Source organism: Mytilus edulis, chromosome 4, assembly GCF_963676685.1.
Source record: "Mytilus edulis chromosome 4, xbMytEdul2.2, whole genome shotgun sequence".
Taxonomy (NCBI): domain Eukaryota; kingdom Metazoa; phylum Mollusca; class Bivalvia; order Mytilida; family Mytilidae; genus Mytilus; species Mytilus edulis.
Genome location: NC_092347.1, coordinates 16,920,336 through 16,937,294, shown reverse-complemented (window position 1 = coordinate 16,937,294; position 16,959 = coordinate 16,920,336). Strand labels below are relative to the sequence as shown.

General features: G+C 33.2%; 1 protein-coding gene across 1 annotated transcript in view; it reads right to left on the bottom strand.

Annotated features, from left to right (window-relative positions):
- LOC139521723 (protein mono-ADP-ribosyltransferase PARP14-like) overlaps window positions 1-16,959 on the bottom strand; it is a 107,277-nt gene that overhangs the window by 38,219 nt on the left and 52,099 nt on the right. Inside the window, exon 3 of the mRNA XM_071315285.1 lies at window positions 15,034-15,107. Coding sequence (XP_071171386.1) covers window positions 15,034-15,107 — 74 coding nt within the window. The remainder of the gene's footprint in view (window positions 1-15,033; window positions 15,108-16,959) is intronic.

Sequence of the window (16,959 nt, the reverse complement as noted above, 5' to 3'; positions counted from 1 at the left end):
AAGACGTAAATAAACACAAAAGTGCACACGCTGAACATGTCTCGCCTTTTTTACTCATCGTTGATTTTATGTTGATAGTCCTAAGTATAAAGCTTTATTAAAAACTGTCACATAAACCTAACATTAACCAAGATAACTAAACAAAGACCACTGAACCATGAAATGAGGTCAAGGTCAGATGAGACCTGCCAGTTGGACATGTACACCTTACAGTCCATCCATACACTGAATATACTAGCCCTATTGCTTATAGTATCGGAGATATGGACTTGACCACCAAAACTTAACCTTGTTCATTGATCCATGGAATGAGGTCGAGGTCAAGTGAAAACTGTCTGACAGGCATGAGGACCTTGCAAGGTACGCACATACCAAATATAATTATCCTATTACTAGTACTTATAATAAGAGAGAATTCAACATTACATTTTTTTTCAAGTGGTCACTAAACCATGAAAATGAGGTCAAGGACATTTGACTGACGGAAACTTCGTAACATGAGGCATATATATGCAAAGTATGAAGCATCAAGGTCTTCTATCTTCTAAAATATAAAGCTTTTCAAAAGTTAGCTAACGCCGCCGCCGCCGCCGTGGCCGCCACCGGACCACTATCCCTATGTCGAGCTTTCTGCAACAAAAGTTGCAGGCTCGACAAAAATGGCAGCGTTCATGTTACACTGGAAGCCAATCGAGAGACGAGGACATATGGCATTGGGCATAAATAGAGGTGAGAGTGCCAGCAGCCGATGATATCGCTAAATATGAGGCAGACATTTCCTGTGAAATGGGGACAAAGTCTGTATGATTTTTTTTAATCAAACATGTTAAAAAGAGAAACGGAAATACCGTAACGTTTCCGATTTTGGTTCTGTCGCTAGGGATTTAGTTGTGACGTTATGACGTCATATTCAATGTTAACACAGAAACGCTGTTATTAGGTAACGTCTTTTTTATAACAAATAATTTTTAAAAATGATTTTTTATTGAGTTTCTTTCTTAGACTGATAAATATACATTTTATTCAAAGTCTCATGTAAACAAGACGCAAGACGCAAACGGAAGTAGATTTTTGCGCAGATCCGGAAATGCAAAAACGCGACATTCCGGATCCGACTTTTTTTGAACGATTTTGAGTTCATTAAGGTAGCACTCCACAGTTAGGTGTGTAGTTTCGCATTTTGGCCCCTGTGGATTTTTCAAATATGAGAGCTAGTGTGAAATAAAATTCATTTTTGGATAGCTGAGTATTAAAATAGCCTTTGTATTGGGTTTATATGAACATCAAGGTTATGTAATGTATGTAATATAGGCTGTTTTATGTATGATAGTCCGTATTTGCATGTCCCTACCATACATTGGTCCGGCAATTATTGTAATGTTTTTTTTCCAACTTTACAATTACATTTAATGATGCCAGTATGGCTAGAAATTGATACCCTGCTTGAGATCTTCTAAACCAAGGTTAGGTATGCTATTTACAGCAAAATTGACCTATAAGTTCTTTCAAATACCTAAAAATTGTACAATTTGTTCTCTTTTATGGTAATTTTATGCTTTTAAATAAGATAAGGGGAAAAATTTTAGAAATTTACCCCAAAAATGAGACAGACTTGAAGTTTTTCACTATGATCCAGCATTTATTTTTAAATCACCTTTTGTCGCGTTTCAACAGCAACTGCTAACCTTCATAAAATCTTTATTACTGAACCAATTTTAAAAACTAAGGTACCATTTTCATCGTAACAGCTAGTAGAACACAGAAAATATAATAAAAATTGAGACGGGAGTGGGGCAATTTCACTTTAAGGTAGCACTCCACAGTTAGGTGTGTAGTTTCGCATTTTGGCCCCTGTGGATTTTTCAAATATGAGAGCTAGTGTAAAATAAAATTCATTTTTGGATAGCTGAGTATTAAAATAGCCTTTGTATTGGGTTTATATGAACATCAAGGTTATGTAATGAATGTAATATAGGCTGTTTTCTGTATGACAGTCCGTATTTGCATGTCCCTACCATACATTGGTCCGGCAATTATTGTAATGTTTTTTTTCCAACTTTTATCGCACGAACTTTGTGATTGGATTTTACGAAAAAATGAGCCGAAAGACACCCATTTTTTTATTTGATCGTTAGGAAGATTTAGGAAAACAGTTTCTAAAAAGGTATCACTCAAAGGCATTGAAATTCTAGTTTGATCCAAATTTTGGGGGAAAATGTGACATGTTCACCCCCCTTTTTGCAATATTTCATGGGAAATAAATGCAGAATGTTGCCATGGATACACATAAAAGGAATTAATTTTCACCCTTTTAACCTTTGAAAATCAAATCTATGGAAGATACTTATTACATACATATGCACATGTACAACACAAACAGTTAGGTTAATGTATTAGAAATCCAGGAATAGGGGATGATAAAACATTTTGTGGCTCATTTTTAATTTTATTTTCTAACTGTGGAGTGCTACCTTATGGCACATTAGAAAGTACAGAAATGCACTTTTTAAGATAAAAATTACCACAAATCTTTAGTCTGTTATGTTCTTGTTTTAGTTCTGAAGGTAAATAATATGCTAGGAATGCAATTTATGTTTATTTTATTGTTTACTGTCCTTGGCAACCAAATATACACATTTTGACACTTAGACATGTTGCGGTCTTAAATTTGTACTCGATTAGCTTTGCCCTTGTAACCAAAGATTGTGCTTTATATGATATCCTCAGCATGTATCGCTTTATATTTTTTAATGCGAGTAAGTCAAATAAACATTTTTAGCAGCATTTTATATTATAATTTGGCATTAATTACATTTAATGATGCCAGTATGGCTAGAAATTTATACCCTGCTTGAGATCTTCTAAACCAAGGTTAGGTATGCTATTTACAGCAAAATTGACCTATCGGTTCTTTCAAATATCTAAAAATTGTACAATTTGTCCTCTTTTATGGTAATTTTATGCTTTTAAATAAGATAAGGGGAAAAATTTTAGAAATTTACCCCCAAAATGAGACAGACTTGAAGTTTTTCACTATGATCCAGCATTTATTTTTAAATCACCTTTTGTCGCGTTTCAACAGCAACTGCTAACCTTCATAAAATCTTAATTACTGAACCAATTTTAAAAACTAAGGTACCATTTTCATCGTAACAGCTAGTAGAACACAGAAAATATAATAAAAATTGAGACAGGAGGGGGGAAATTTCACTTTAAGGTAGCACTCCACAGTTAGGTGTGTAGTTTCGCATTTTGGCCCCTGTGGATTTTTCAAATATGAGAGCTAGTGTAAAATAAAATTCATTTTTGGATAGCTGAGTATTAAAATAGCCTTTGTATTGGGTTTATATGAACATCAAGGTTATGTAATGAATGTAATATAGGCTGTTTTCTGTATGACAGTCCGTATTTGCATGTCCCTACCATACATTGGTCCGGCAATTATTGTAATGTTTTTTTTCCAACTTTTATCGCACGAACTTTGCGATTGGATTTTACGAAAAAATGAGCCGAAAGACACCCATTTTTTTATTTGATCGTTAGGAAGATTTAGGAAAACAGTTTCTAAAAAGGTATCACTCAAAGGCATTGAAATTCTAGTTTGATCCAAATTTTGGGGGAAAATGTGACATGTTCACCCCCCTTTTTGCAATATTTCATGGGAAATAAATGCAGAATGTTGCCATGGATACACATAAAAGGAATTAATTTTCACCCTTTTAACCTTTGAAAATCAAATCTATGGAAGATACTTATTACATACATATGCACATGTACAACACAAACAGTTAGGTTAATGTATTAGAAATCCAGGAATAGGGGATGATAAAACATTTTGTGGCTCATTTTTAATTTTATTTTCTAACTGTGGAGTGCTACCTTATGGCACATTAGAAAGTACAGAAATGCACTTTTTAAGATAAAAATTACCACAAATCTTTAGTCTGTTATGTTCTTGTTTTAGTTCTGAAATTAATTAATATGCTAGGAATGCAATTTATGTTTATTTTATTGTTTACTGTCCTTAGCAACCAAATATACACATTTTGACACTTAGACATATTGCTGTCTTAAATTTGTACTCGATTAGCTTTGCCCTTGTAACCAAAGATTGTGCTTTATATGATATCCTCAGAATGTATCACTTTATATTTGTTAATGCGAGTAAGTCAAATAAACATTTTTAGCAGCATTTTATATTATAATTTGGCATTAATTACATTTAATGATGCCAGTATGGCTAGAAATTTATACCCTGCTTGAGATCTTCTAAACCAAGGTTAGGTATGCTATTTACAGCAAAATTGACCTATCGGTTCTTTCAAATATCTAAAAATTGTACAATTTGTCCTCTTTTATGGTAATTTTATGCTTTTAAATAAGATAAGGGGAAAAATTTTAGAAATTTACCCCAAAAATGAGACAGACTTGAAGTTTTTCACTATGATCCAGCATTTATTTTTAAATCACCTTTTGTCGCGTTTCAACAGCAACTGCTAACCTTCATAAAATCTTTATTACTGAACCAATTTTAAAAACTAAGGTACCATTTTCATCGTAACAGCTAGTAGAACACAGAAAATATAATAAAAATTGAGACGGGAGGGGGAAAATTTCACTTTAAGGTAGCACTCCACAGTTAGGTGTGTAGTTTCGCATTTTGGCCCCTGTGGATTTTTCAAATATGAGAGCTAGTGTAAAATAAAATTCATTTTTGGATAGCTGAGTATTAAAATAGCCTTTGTATTGGGTTTATATGAACATCAAGGTTATGTAATGAATGTAATATAGGCTGTTTTCTGTATGGCAGTCCGTATTTGCATGTCCCTACCATACATTGGTCCGGCAATTATTGTAATGTTTTTTTTCCAACTTTTATCGCACGAACTTTGTGATTGGATTTTACGAAAAAATGAGCCAAAAGACACCCATTTTTATGCAGTTAAGCTGCATTATGTGAGCACCCTAGATTTGTGTTCTACCCAATAAATCCTGAAATACTTGCCATTGTTATTATCTAGCTTGCTACTATGTTATATATAACTAATTGAACACTTTTTTAATACTTTTTATTCTGGATTACAAAAAATATGACCAGAAAAACCTTAAATGATCGTCGATTTATCCAAAAGTTTTAAAGTTACACATAGGAAGTAGTGCTTATTAAGAATCCTTGTGTAGTTCATTATGACTTGTGCTTTTAGCTAAGATGTCAAAGAACAATATCTAATCGCCGAAAATCTCTTAAGACAAGTAGTTTAGATTTCCCAAATGACAAAGGTCGTAGGAATATTGTTTGTCATCAATACGTAGTACAACTACGTCAGTAGTCTATTATATAATAAGTTCAACTGTTCATGCTGTTGGCGGCAATTTCAAATTAGAAAAAGAAATTTTCGTAGCTTTTCAATTTGGAGGCAGGTATGCAAATTAGCGGTGGTCCGAGGTCCGCGAACTTCCACTTTTGAAAGCGGAATTTCGACTAGGATAATTGGTTTCTAGCTACGTCCGACGTAGTCACCTTCCACTTGAAAGAAAATAAGAAATTACTTTGCAAACCTTTTCACCATGTTCACGAAAGTCTCCAATTAAACGAGCTAAAAACTTATTTTTATCATTATTATTCATGACGGCGATGTTCATTTTGTTCAACCGCTAGCTTCATACAGAAAATCGCCGACAAATATTGTATAAATTGGAGTAAAATCGTATCTGATTGACAAAAACAACATTGTAAACACATAACAATGGCGGCCGTGAAAACAAAATTTTACAAAATCGGATCCGATTCCGGAAGCGGATAAGGGTAATTCCGGGTTTGGCGATCATTTACAAAATAAATCCAAGCAGGTGAAAAAATACATCTATGCATGGTAAATGAATATAAACACTAGTATTGTAAACCAAAAGATATATAATGTAAAAGAAAGAAAAAGCAGAAAAATATTTTATTCAGAAACTCAAAATTACTTTTTGACAAATTTTAATTAAAAATCCAATACAATGTGACAGCTGTTCATGGTCACAGTCTAAATTTTCTTTATAAATGATAAATGATCATAATGCATGTGAGATGCTTTTAAAGTGTAAACATATTACTGCAATTTCGAGGAGTTATTTGTTTTTCTCAATTTTGAAGGTTCAATTAAAGTAGCTGAAAGTTTCTTTCTTTATTTTCACAAATAATGCAACTATATTATATATACCTTAATGTAAGTAAATCATATGATATATAGGTGGCATTCTTTGGGCCACTCTACCCCCCTCCTGTTTGATAACTTGGAAACCATCGAGCTCCCCACCCCTAAACCATATGAGGGGCAGATCCAGGATTTTAGGTTAGGAGGGGCGCAAACTTAAATTTTCGCCGAGCAGAGTGAGGCTAAAAAAAATTGAGGTAAAATTATCGGAATATTCTTTATTAAGCTGAGAACAACCGATGCTTTGCAAATTTAAGGGGGGTGCAAACCCGCAACCCTCCCCCGTCTGAATCCGCCTCTGCATATATTCATGCATGTATAGGACAATATAATAAATAAAAAATGTAATATAGTGGGAGTCCCTTGGGTCACCCCACCCCCTCCTGTTTGCGAATTTGAAACCCATTGAGATCGCCACACCTTAACCATATATATTCATGTACGGGACAATATAACAATTCAAATGAAAGATAGGGGAGTCCCTGAGGTCACTGTTCACCCTCCTGTTTGAGAACTTGGAAATGGTCAAGATCCTTACCCCTAAACCCCTTACCCCTAAACCATATATACTCATGTATGGGACAATATAACAAATCAAATGAAATATAGGGGAAGTCCCTGTGGTCATCCCAACCCTGCTGTTTGAGAACTTGGAAACCAATGAGATCCCCACTCCTAAACCATATATATTCATGTATGGGACAATATAACAAATAAAATGAAATGTAGGGGAAGTCCCTAGGGTCACCCTACCACCAGTGGCGGATCCGGAAATTTTCATAAGTGACTGAAACTGACCTAAGAGAGGACCGCTCCAGTCACGCTTCAGTGATTCCCTATATAAGCAACCAATTTTTTTTCCCAAAAAGGGGGCCGGGCCCCCTGCCCTCCTAAATCCTCTGCCTACCCCTACCTGTTTGAGAACTTGAAAACCGTTGAAATCCCCACCCCTAAATTATATATATTCATATGTATGGGACAAAATAACAAATCATTTACATTTACTATGGGCAGCTCAGTCAGACCTCACCTTTGATCCCTGTTGTAGTGAACATTTGTCTGATTCGTGTCTCATAACTTTTGTACTATAGAACACAAACTCAGTTTTCTTTCCAGGGAAACCAGTCCATTCATACTATTACATGTTCATACTAAGTCAAATTGAACTTCTAGCAGTCAAATAAAACCAAGGTTAACTACCAAGTAGAACAACTGCAATCATTGGGAACTTGTACCACTGCAGACTCACCATAAAAAAATATACATTGATATATGCATTGCTTTTGAAACCTTGATAAGATATAAATTATTTGCCTTAATAAATAAATCATTAGATAAACATGAATGTACTATATATGAATGTTTAATGTTGAGGCAACATTGCCAGTTTTCATAATAACGGTTGCCTTGGTTTTTGGTTAACTGCCTTCAGCGCTTACAGCGCTTTGATTTATTTGATCGTTAGGAAGATTTAGGAAAACAGTTTCTAAAAAGGTATCACTCAAAGGTATTGAAATTCTAGTTTGATCCAAATTTTGGGGGAAAATGTGACATGTTCACCCCCCTTTTTGCAATATTTCATGGGAAATAAATGCAGAATGTTGCCATGGATACACATAAAAGGAATTAATTTTCACCCTTTTAACCTTTGAAAATCAAATCTATGGAAGATACTTATTACATACATATGCACATATACAACACAAACAGTTAGGTTAATGTATTAGAAATCCAGGAATAGGGGATGATAAAACATTTTGTGGCTCATTTTTAATTTTATTTTCTAACTGTGGAGTGCTACCTTATGGCACATTAGAAAGTACAGAAATGCACTTTTTAAGATAAAAATTACCACAAATCTTTAGTCTGTTATGTTCTTGTTTTAGTTCTGAAGGTAAATAATATGCTAGGAATGCAATTTATGTTTATTTTATTGTTTACTGTCCTTAGCAACCAAATATACACATTTTGACACTTATACATGTTGCGGTCTTAAATTTGTACTCGATTAGCTTTGCCCTTGTAACCAAAGATTGTGCTTTATATGATATCCTCAGAATGTATCGCTTTATATTTTTTAATGCGAGTAAGTCAAATAATCATTTTTAGCAGCATTTTATATTATAATTTGGCATTAATTACATTTAATGATGCCAGTATGGCTAGAAATTTATACCCTGCTTGAGATCTTCTAAACCAAGGTTAGGTATGCTATTTACAGCAAAATTGACCTATCGGTTCTTTCAAATATCTAAAAATTGTACAATTTGTCCTCTTTTATGGTAATTTTATGCTTTTAAATAAGATAAGGGGAAAATTTTTAGAAATTTACCCCAAAAATGAGACAGACTTGAAGTTTTTCACTATGATCCAGCATTTATTTTTAAATCACCTTTTGTCGCGTTTCAACAGCAACTGCTAACCTTCATAAAATCTTTATTACTGAACCAATTTTAAAAACTAAGGTACCATTTTCATCGTAACAGCTAGTAGAACACAGAAAATATAATAAATATTGAGACGGGAGGGGGAAACTTTCACTTTAAGGTAGCACTCCACAGTTAGGTGTGTAGTTTCGCATTTTGGCCCCTGTGGATTTTTCAAATATGAAAACTAGTGTAAAATAAAATTCATTTTTGGATAGCTGAGTATTAAAATAGCCTTTGTATTGGGTTTATATGAACATCAAGGTTATGTAATGAATGTAATATAGGCTGTTTTCTGTATGGCAGTCCGTATTTGCATGTCCCTACCATACATTGGTCCGGCAATTATTGTAATGTTTTTTTTTCCAACTTTTACCGCACGAACTTTGTGATTGGATTTTACGAAAAAATGAGCCAAAAGACACCCATTTTTTATTTGATCGTTAGGAAGATTTAGGAAAACAGTTTCTAAAAAGGTATCACTCAAAGGCATTGAAATTCTAGTTTGATCCAAATTTTGGGGGAAAATGTGACATGTTCACCCCCCTTTTTGCAATATTTTATGGGAAATAAATGCAGAATGTTGCCATGGATACACATAAAAGGAAATAATTTTCACCCTTTTAACCTTTGAAAATCAAATCTATGGAAGATACTGATTACATACATATGCACATATACAACACAAACAGTTAGGTTAATGTATTAGAAATCCAGGAATAGGGGATAATAAAACATTTTGTGGCTCATTTTTAATTTTATTTTCTAACTGTGGAGTGCTACCTAATACAATAAAAAAAAATCGATTTTCCCGATTTTTTTTTTAGTTTATTATTTTTTGAATTTTCTTCTGTAATATGAGGCAGGCATAACCTGTAAATGGGGACGAAGTCTGTATGCATTATTTTTTTATAACTTTAATATTTGTTAAAAAAAAAAAGAAACGGAAATACCGTAACGTTTCCAATTTTGGTTCTGTTGTTAAGGATTTTAGTTGTGACGTTACAACTTCCAAGCAAGGACTGAACTCAATAATTAATCCTTGCCGTCACCGGTTTTCACCAGTTCTCATTCACTGCTGTATTGTAACGGTTACTGGTATAAGGTAAATAACTCTGACTTCTTTTACTAAAATTTAAAAGATTCCCTGGGAAATAAATGTTAAACGCAGGACTTCGGGAAAGTTCGGAGAGCCGACAACCTTGCTCCGGAAGTTGGTGACGTTATTTAAGTTATGACGTCATTAGCAATAATTGTGACCTCTTAGAATAGATAAATATCCAAAACTGTCAATCCTCAAAGGTTATTTCACTTCGGGCAATTTTGGATATTCACCTCTTCAACGGGCCATAATTGTATAATGTTGTTCTATTATTTATACTTGGTGATAGATTAGTTTGTCTTTACATAATATGAGGGGGGATAGGAGGGGTCCTGATCCCGAAATCCCGGGCTTAAAAACACTAAATCCCGTGGTCCCGAAATTAAATGAAGTAAATCCCGGCATCCCGAAATCCGAAAAAAAAAGGAATTCCCGGATCCCGAAAGGGTCAATCCCGAAATCCCGAACTTAAAAACAGCCGGTCCCGGAGTCCCGATAAAGGCCCTATCCCCCCTCTAATATGGTTTTGACATTACGTAATGATGTTTTGATAAAAGACATTACATAAATGTATCATCATTTCTGATCTATAGCAGTGGCTTACCTTCAGTTCTACTTTTGTCTTGTTTTGAACGCCTTTTAAAAAAGAACTGTTTTGTACCTTTAGGCCCGAGGTATGCTATTGGTCGAGGGTGATACGGCATGTGATACGGATTTTGCCATGTATTATACGCTTTATCATATATTTCAACAGAAGAGTTTTATATTATATGAACTGTTTTCTGATCCATAGCACTGGGTTACCTTCAGTTCTACTTTTGTCTTGTTTGGACTTGTTTCAAAGGCCTTTAATAAAAGAACTGCTCAATTACTTATCCGAAGCACCTAACAATTTGTGTGCTGTTGTTTAAAAAAAAAATTTGGTTTATTATTTATTTGTGTGTTTTGTACTTTTTATAGCATCAAAGTTGCGCGATATGGATTAAACAGCAGGCTATTTCAGTTGGAAAGCAGGTCACGGTTTGACCCCAAGTTTATCAGCAACAATAGAGTCACGTGACCGTGAAAATTCAGTAAAAAAACGGATGAGACAAACCTCATTTTAACTCACTGAATACTATTGTCGTAATAAAAACTTATTGACCTAACTAATCTTGAGTATCCATAGTTTATTCTCGTCAAAGCTCACACATCAAATCAAAGTCCTTTATTCTTTATTTTATCTGCAAACTTGGAGTTTGGGTGAAAATTGTCAAGTCTCCTGAACGAAAAATCTAAATATTTACGAGGAAACTAAAAATGATGGGCTGAATTTAAATTTAATAAAGCATCTCATTAAGACAAACACTCGATATAAATATCTCGGCAATAGAATGTTGGATACGCAAACGTCAAATTGATTTCAAACCGAAGCGGTGGTTTTTATGCCGATTTGTGCAAGTGGTTATCTCCCCTTAATATCACCAGTCAAAAATAATTTAAACCCAGCAAAATGCATAGAAATTAAAAAAGGAGAATACTTTACAAAAATTAGAAAGAAAATAAACGAAACTCGATTTATAACTATGTTATGATAATATAAAGAAGAGATACTTCCCCCTATTTTTCAGAGAAGGACTAAATGTAAATATTAAAAGACAAAATATTACTGCAGTAAAAAAAAAAACAATTCAGAAATGTGGATTATGACACCTACATATAAAATTAAAAACCTAGATATATTAAAAGAAATTAGATCTGGCGGATGAAATATACTACATGTAATTTTTATATGTGGGATCATTCCTAGCAGAATGTTTTTAAACACTTCTGATTATATTTAATGCAATAAAACATAGTTTATACAATTTCAATAATCTTTCTGAAAATTGATATAATTATTAAATAAAATAGTAGACTGATCATATATATTTTATATTATATAAAGTGTGACCAAGAGTCACAACAAATTTCTTCAAATATAAGAGAGCCTTTAAACTCAAGCCTATCTTTTCTTAGTTGAACAGTAAAATACAAAAAAGGGATTTATAAGTTTTATACCAAAAGTATTGACAGAAATTCTGTAAAAAAATATGCTTTAAATTATAAGTGAAAGTGACACAATTTTGAATTTCAGAATCATTATTATTGTAAAATTAAACTATTAGATTAGCTTGCACAGTAGCCCTTTGTCTTCTTTCTCAGGGTATTTTATAGATTATGAAAGTAAACTTTTTGGAAAAAATGGGGCTTCTTCTCTTGAAGTTGAACAGGTTGCTGTATCAGCTTCTTTAAATAATTACATATTTATAAACAAAATATTGTGTATATACTTTACCTGAATACTAGTAATAGGAAATGAAATTAAACTGGTGGGACAAATTTTGTGCATTTTACTTCAATAATGATCAAAGATGCTTAAATTTGACAAGAATTTGCCATTTGAATAAATTCAATTTTGTCAGAACACATCTCTATGAATAAACTTCTTGTTTGGCTGACTTGGCTTGATAAGCTAGTTTTTGCTCTTATTACCATAACATTGAGAATGGAAATATAGCTTAATAAGTAAAGAGATAATAATATAAGCAAGATTTTATTAACTGACCTTCATTTTCTTTTTTCATATGTTTTTTTCCTACAGAATTGTCTTTGCAATGCATTTTCTAATGCTATTTTTGTGCTTTTGTCCATCCATACAGTAGGCTATCAATTATTTGTCAGATCTGTCAGAATTTTCCAAGACGTTTAGCTTTAAACGCAATAAAGAAGATCTTTGTTTGTTGTTTCACTTTTCCAATGTGTAAATTTGTACTATGCACATGACCCTGACACATATTTTGTTATAAACGTTACATGACGTATGTTGAAAAAAGAAAACAATGTCACCGTCAATTTGTGTAGGGGATCAAAAGGGGTTTTAGTTACTTTAAAATACAAGTATCGTATGGAATTGTGAAAATCCACAACTTTTAATCAAAATTTCATTCATGTCTTTAATAAAATCAGTATTTTAGAGCACTTTGAAACAGGTACAATGAAAAGAAGCTTAACTTTACTGTTTTGAAGTAGAAACGTAGCTAAAACCAGATAAAAATTGACATGGCTGGTGGTCACTAAAATTGATGTATAAAAGTAAAAAATGATGGCTTCAAAACAGTGTATGAATTTGAAATAGGTTTCCCGGTTTCATTTAAGATTATAACCGTTCTTTTCTGTATTTGGATACGCAAACGTCAAATTAGGAAAAATCGATTATTTTGGCGAACAAAAAAGATGGCTATTTTTTTTTAGAACGGACAGGATAAAGGAATAGCAATAACAAGCTATTTTTTGTAATGTTTGTATGTCGTAAAGAAATTATATTGGTCACAAAACCTACAAATTTTAAAATTTAATTGTAATAAAAGCATGACAAGTTGCAAAAAATACTTTTAACGTCAATCTTTTAGCCGATTGATTTGGCGGACTTTTTGACGTTACGGACGACTGTAGCGCCACCTAATTAATTCCCCCTGCTATTGTTGCTGATAAAGCTTGACGACAACGGACGTTTCCAAGGACTTGCTTTCCAACTGATTTATCACATATGCAAAACTACTGTATTTATTGAATGACGTCATTGTTAGGTATGAACATGTGACGTCACAAACGTTAAGTTTTCGTATTTTTTGGCACACTAAATGCAACTATAAAAGGAACAAAACACACAAAAGAATAAAATAATAAACAAAATATTTTTAAAACATCAGCACGCAAAATGTAAGGTAATCCAGGTGCTTCAAAGATGATCAGATATGTAATTGGCCGTTTCAGAATCTAAAGCATCATGGGTAATTTCATTGTTCGTACCCCAAAGTGAAAATAACGTTACGTCATTGGTTGAATTTCCATTGTCTTTAAGGTTTTCAACCAATCAAAACGCTTTGGTGTACGCTTTTGAAAATATTACCCAGGATTCATTAGAATCTGAAAAGGCGTTCAAAAAAAGACAAAAGTAGAACTGAAGGTAAGACACTGCTATAGATCAGAAAACAGTTCATATAATATAACTCTCCTGTTGAAATATATGATAAAGTGTATAATACATGGCAAAATCCGTATCATAGGTCGTATCATCCCGAGACATCAATATCAGCCCAAGGCCTTTTCAAGTTGTCACTGAACCATAAAAATGAGGTCAAGGACATTAGACATGTGAATGACGGAAATTCGTAAGATGAGCCATGATGATCCATATACAAAGTACGAAGCATTCGGGTATTACACCTGCTAAAATATAAATCTTTTAAGAGTTAGCTTACGCCGCCGCCGCCGCCGGATCACTATCCCTATGTCGAGCTTTCTGCGACAAAAGTCTCACGAATAAAAGTTGAATACGATATTTTTGATTTTTTTAAAACGCTTGTCGACTATGATTACCAGTTTTCGTGCCGAAGTTCAGTGCTTAGGTCTCTTGGCATCCCCAACCAATAGAAACTGTCCGAAGCCGAACTAGGCTTCAAATATCGGTGTGGTCACGTTTCTCCAACATTTGGTAATTAGACTAAAATAACATTATGGATTATCGTGTGAAAACAGATAAAACACATCAGAAAGCAAGAACCACGAAACAATTGGACAAAATTAGTAACTTGTTTTAAATGTCTTTCCTAAAAATTGTCATATAAATTTTAAATTAGCAGTTTTTATGCATGTTGGTTTGAACTGGTATATTCTTTCTATCATAAATTTGTAATTTTTGATTATTAGCTGCCATATTTAATTCATTTTTTCAATTCATAAAAGTTCAAAGTAAATAAACAAAAACTAGAACCAATTGATTTATACCCTAAAAAACATGGTCCGGGAACACAGTTATCGTTCCTTGTTTTGTTGTCTTACAAATATAGTCCCTAGTATGGACAGTGCTACTTGCCATTTTTGTTTATACCCTTTCAATTTATTTATGGCATGCCTCAAATAGCAAGTAGGGGAATGCAACTACACTGTAACAAAATTGGGTAATGAATTTTAAATTAAAGCGGTGATTTGATCTAACTAAAAAAGGTTAAAAATTAGAATTTTGAAAGCTGTCAAAAAATACAAGACCGCCTTAATGTCCATTTTTAGTTAGATCTGATTAAGTTTTTCCATAATTTTGATATAATTTGTCCAAAATGTAGTACACCTCACTGTTAAAATATTATTCAGAGCGCACTAGGGATTTTTAAAATGCCCATTTATTATCTTAAAAAAAGACTACAAAATAAATGTAATCTCGGGCCTAAGAGTAAGTATACATTGGGCTTGCATCAAATGAGAACAATCGGTCACATTCACTTACCTCACGGTCTGTAATATCTCTAAGCACTGAATCATGGCATTTCTGTCTGATCTTTTTCGCAGTCATCATGTCATCTGTAAGAAAATATGATTTAAAGTTAAGATTCAATTACATTGCTATAAAGCAATTTGTTATTGAAATTCTTTTTTTTTTAAAAGAGGTACAAGTAGTTTGCTTAACGTTATAGGAAACTTCAAACTAAAGGTTTTTTTTATAACTAAATGGTTAGTTTTTATTATGAAAGTTATGTGCATACAGTTTTTTCTCCAAAAAAATCTTTAATTTGTCCAAATTGAGATGATATTTACTTATTTTCAATTGTTTGCTTTCAGTAAATAGTTCGCCGAGATGTTTTTCGTATGCAGTTAACTCAACGTGACCATTCTTGTAAACATCCAGTGATCGCAATACGCATGAATCTGTGATTGAAATAAACTGTTATACAATAAAAGCCTTTGTATGAGATCGATATATCCTTTATTGACCTATTCTATACCATTTCTATCAAAATCGTCATTTAATTTTGTTGGAATTTTTGTATATCCTATTGTCTCCTAGACAATAACAACATATTAGTTATTATTACATATACTTTTTTTTTTTTTTTTTTTTTTTTACATCTGATGTATTTAAAAACAAAATTTCTTCAAATGCTCGATCATAGATATTTTCAAACAATATCATGAAATTCATTACATGACGTCATAAAATATGCCGGTCTTTAGATATCATAAAAATAACCGTGCAATATGCTTCTTGCTATCCGCCGTTTTCTCAATGATTCATGATTCTTCGTTGCTTGTTGCCTAAGGGGTGACGAAAGATAACAGAGGGACATTCAAATTCAAAGTTCGAAAATAAATTGTCAACGCCTTGGCTAAAAATGAAAAAAAGACACAAATAGACAATAATACTACAGGAGACACAACATAGAAAAAATTGGGTGTGATCTCTGGTGATCCGGAAGGACTAAGGTGACAATCGGTAAACTACGGCTTCAATGCACGACAATTTATTAGCAGCAATATTTTCACATCAGACCAAGAGAATTTATTATTACGATTATAATGTAATAAGCACTCGTGGTAAGCGGATGGTCGTAACTCAAAGTTACGGTTAACCAAAAATGGGAGACAACTCTGGAGGTAAGTTTTTCTTTTCCAATTTTCGTGCAGTAAAAGACTAATTACGCCGCTTGTCCCATACATACTTATAGACCTTTTCAACATCTCTCGACACCGACTAATGACACCTACAGTTTACAGGTAAAATGGATGGGTCGTCTCAAAGACAAAAACCATCATGATTATCATTACGTAACATATTGGATTGGCGGTTTTATACTGTTTTGACTATATAGTTTAAGAATATATATCAACCAAATAAATAAATAAATATATGTATTGTGGCCGGATGCGGCCATTTATTTCGCCTTTTCGCGTTTTCGTGACTTCTCCTTTCATTTTGCAAACGCGAAATTGGGAATTCGAGAAATCGAGAAAGCAAAATCGAGAAATTCAAAATCGGGAAATCGGGAAATCGAGAAATAGGGAAATCGAGAAATTGGGAAATAGATAAGATCGGGAAATCAAGAAATCGAGAAAGCAAGAAAGCAAAAACGCCAAAACACGAAAACGCCAAAACGCGAAATGAATTCTCGATTTTGCGTTTTTGCTTTCTCTTTTTCTCGATTTCCCAATTTCTTCATATCTCGATTTCCCGATTTCTCAATTTCTCGATTTCGCTTTCTCGATTTATGGATTTCCCCGAAAATACGAAAAGGGAAAATGTCCGCATCCGTCCACCTTACATATGTCTCTGTCATATAATATTCTTATTTCGTATGTACAAAAAATGTATTTGCGCAACATTTCATGTTGAATGTATTAAACAAATATTCCTATCATTCTGAATCCTAATCCATTT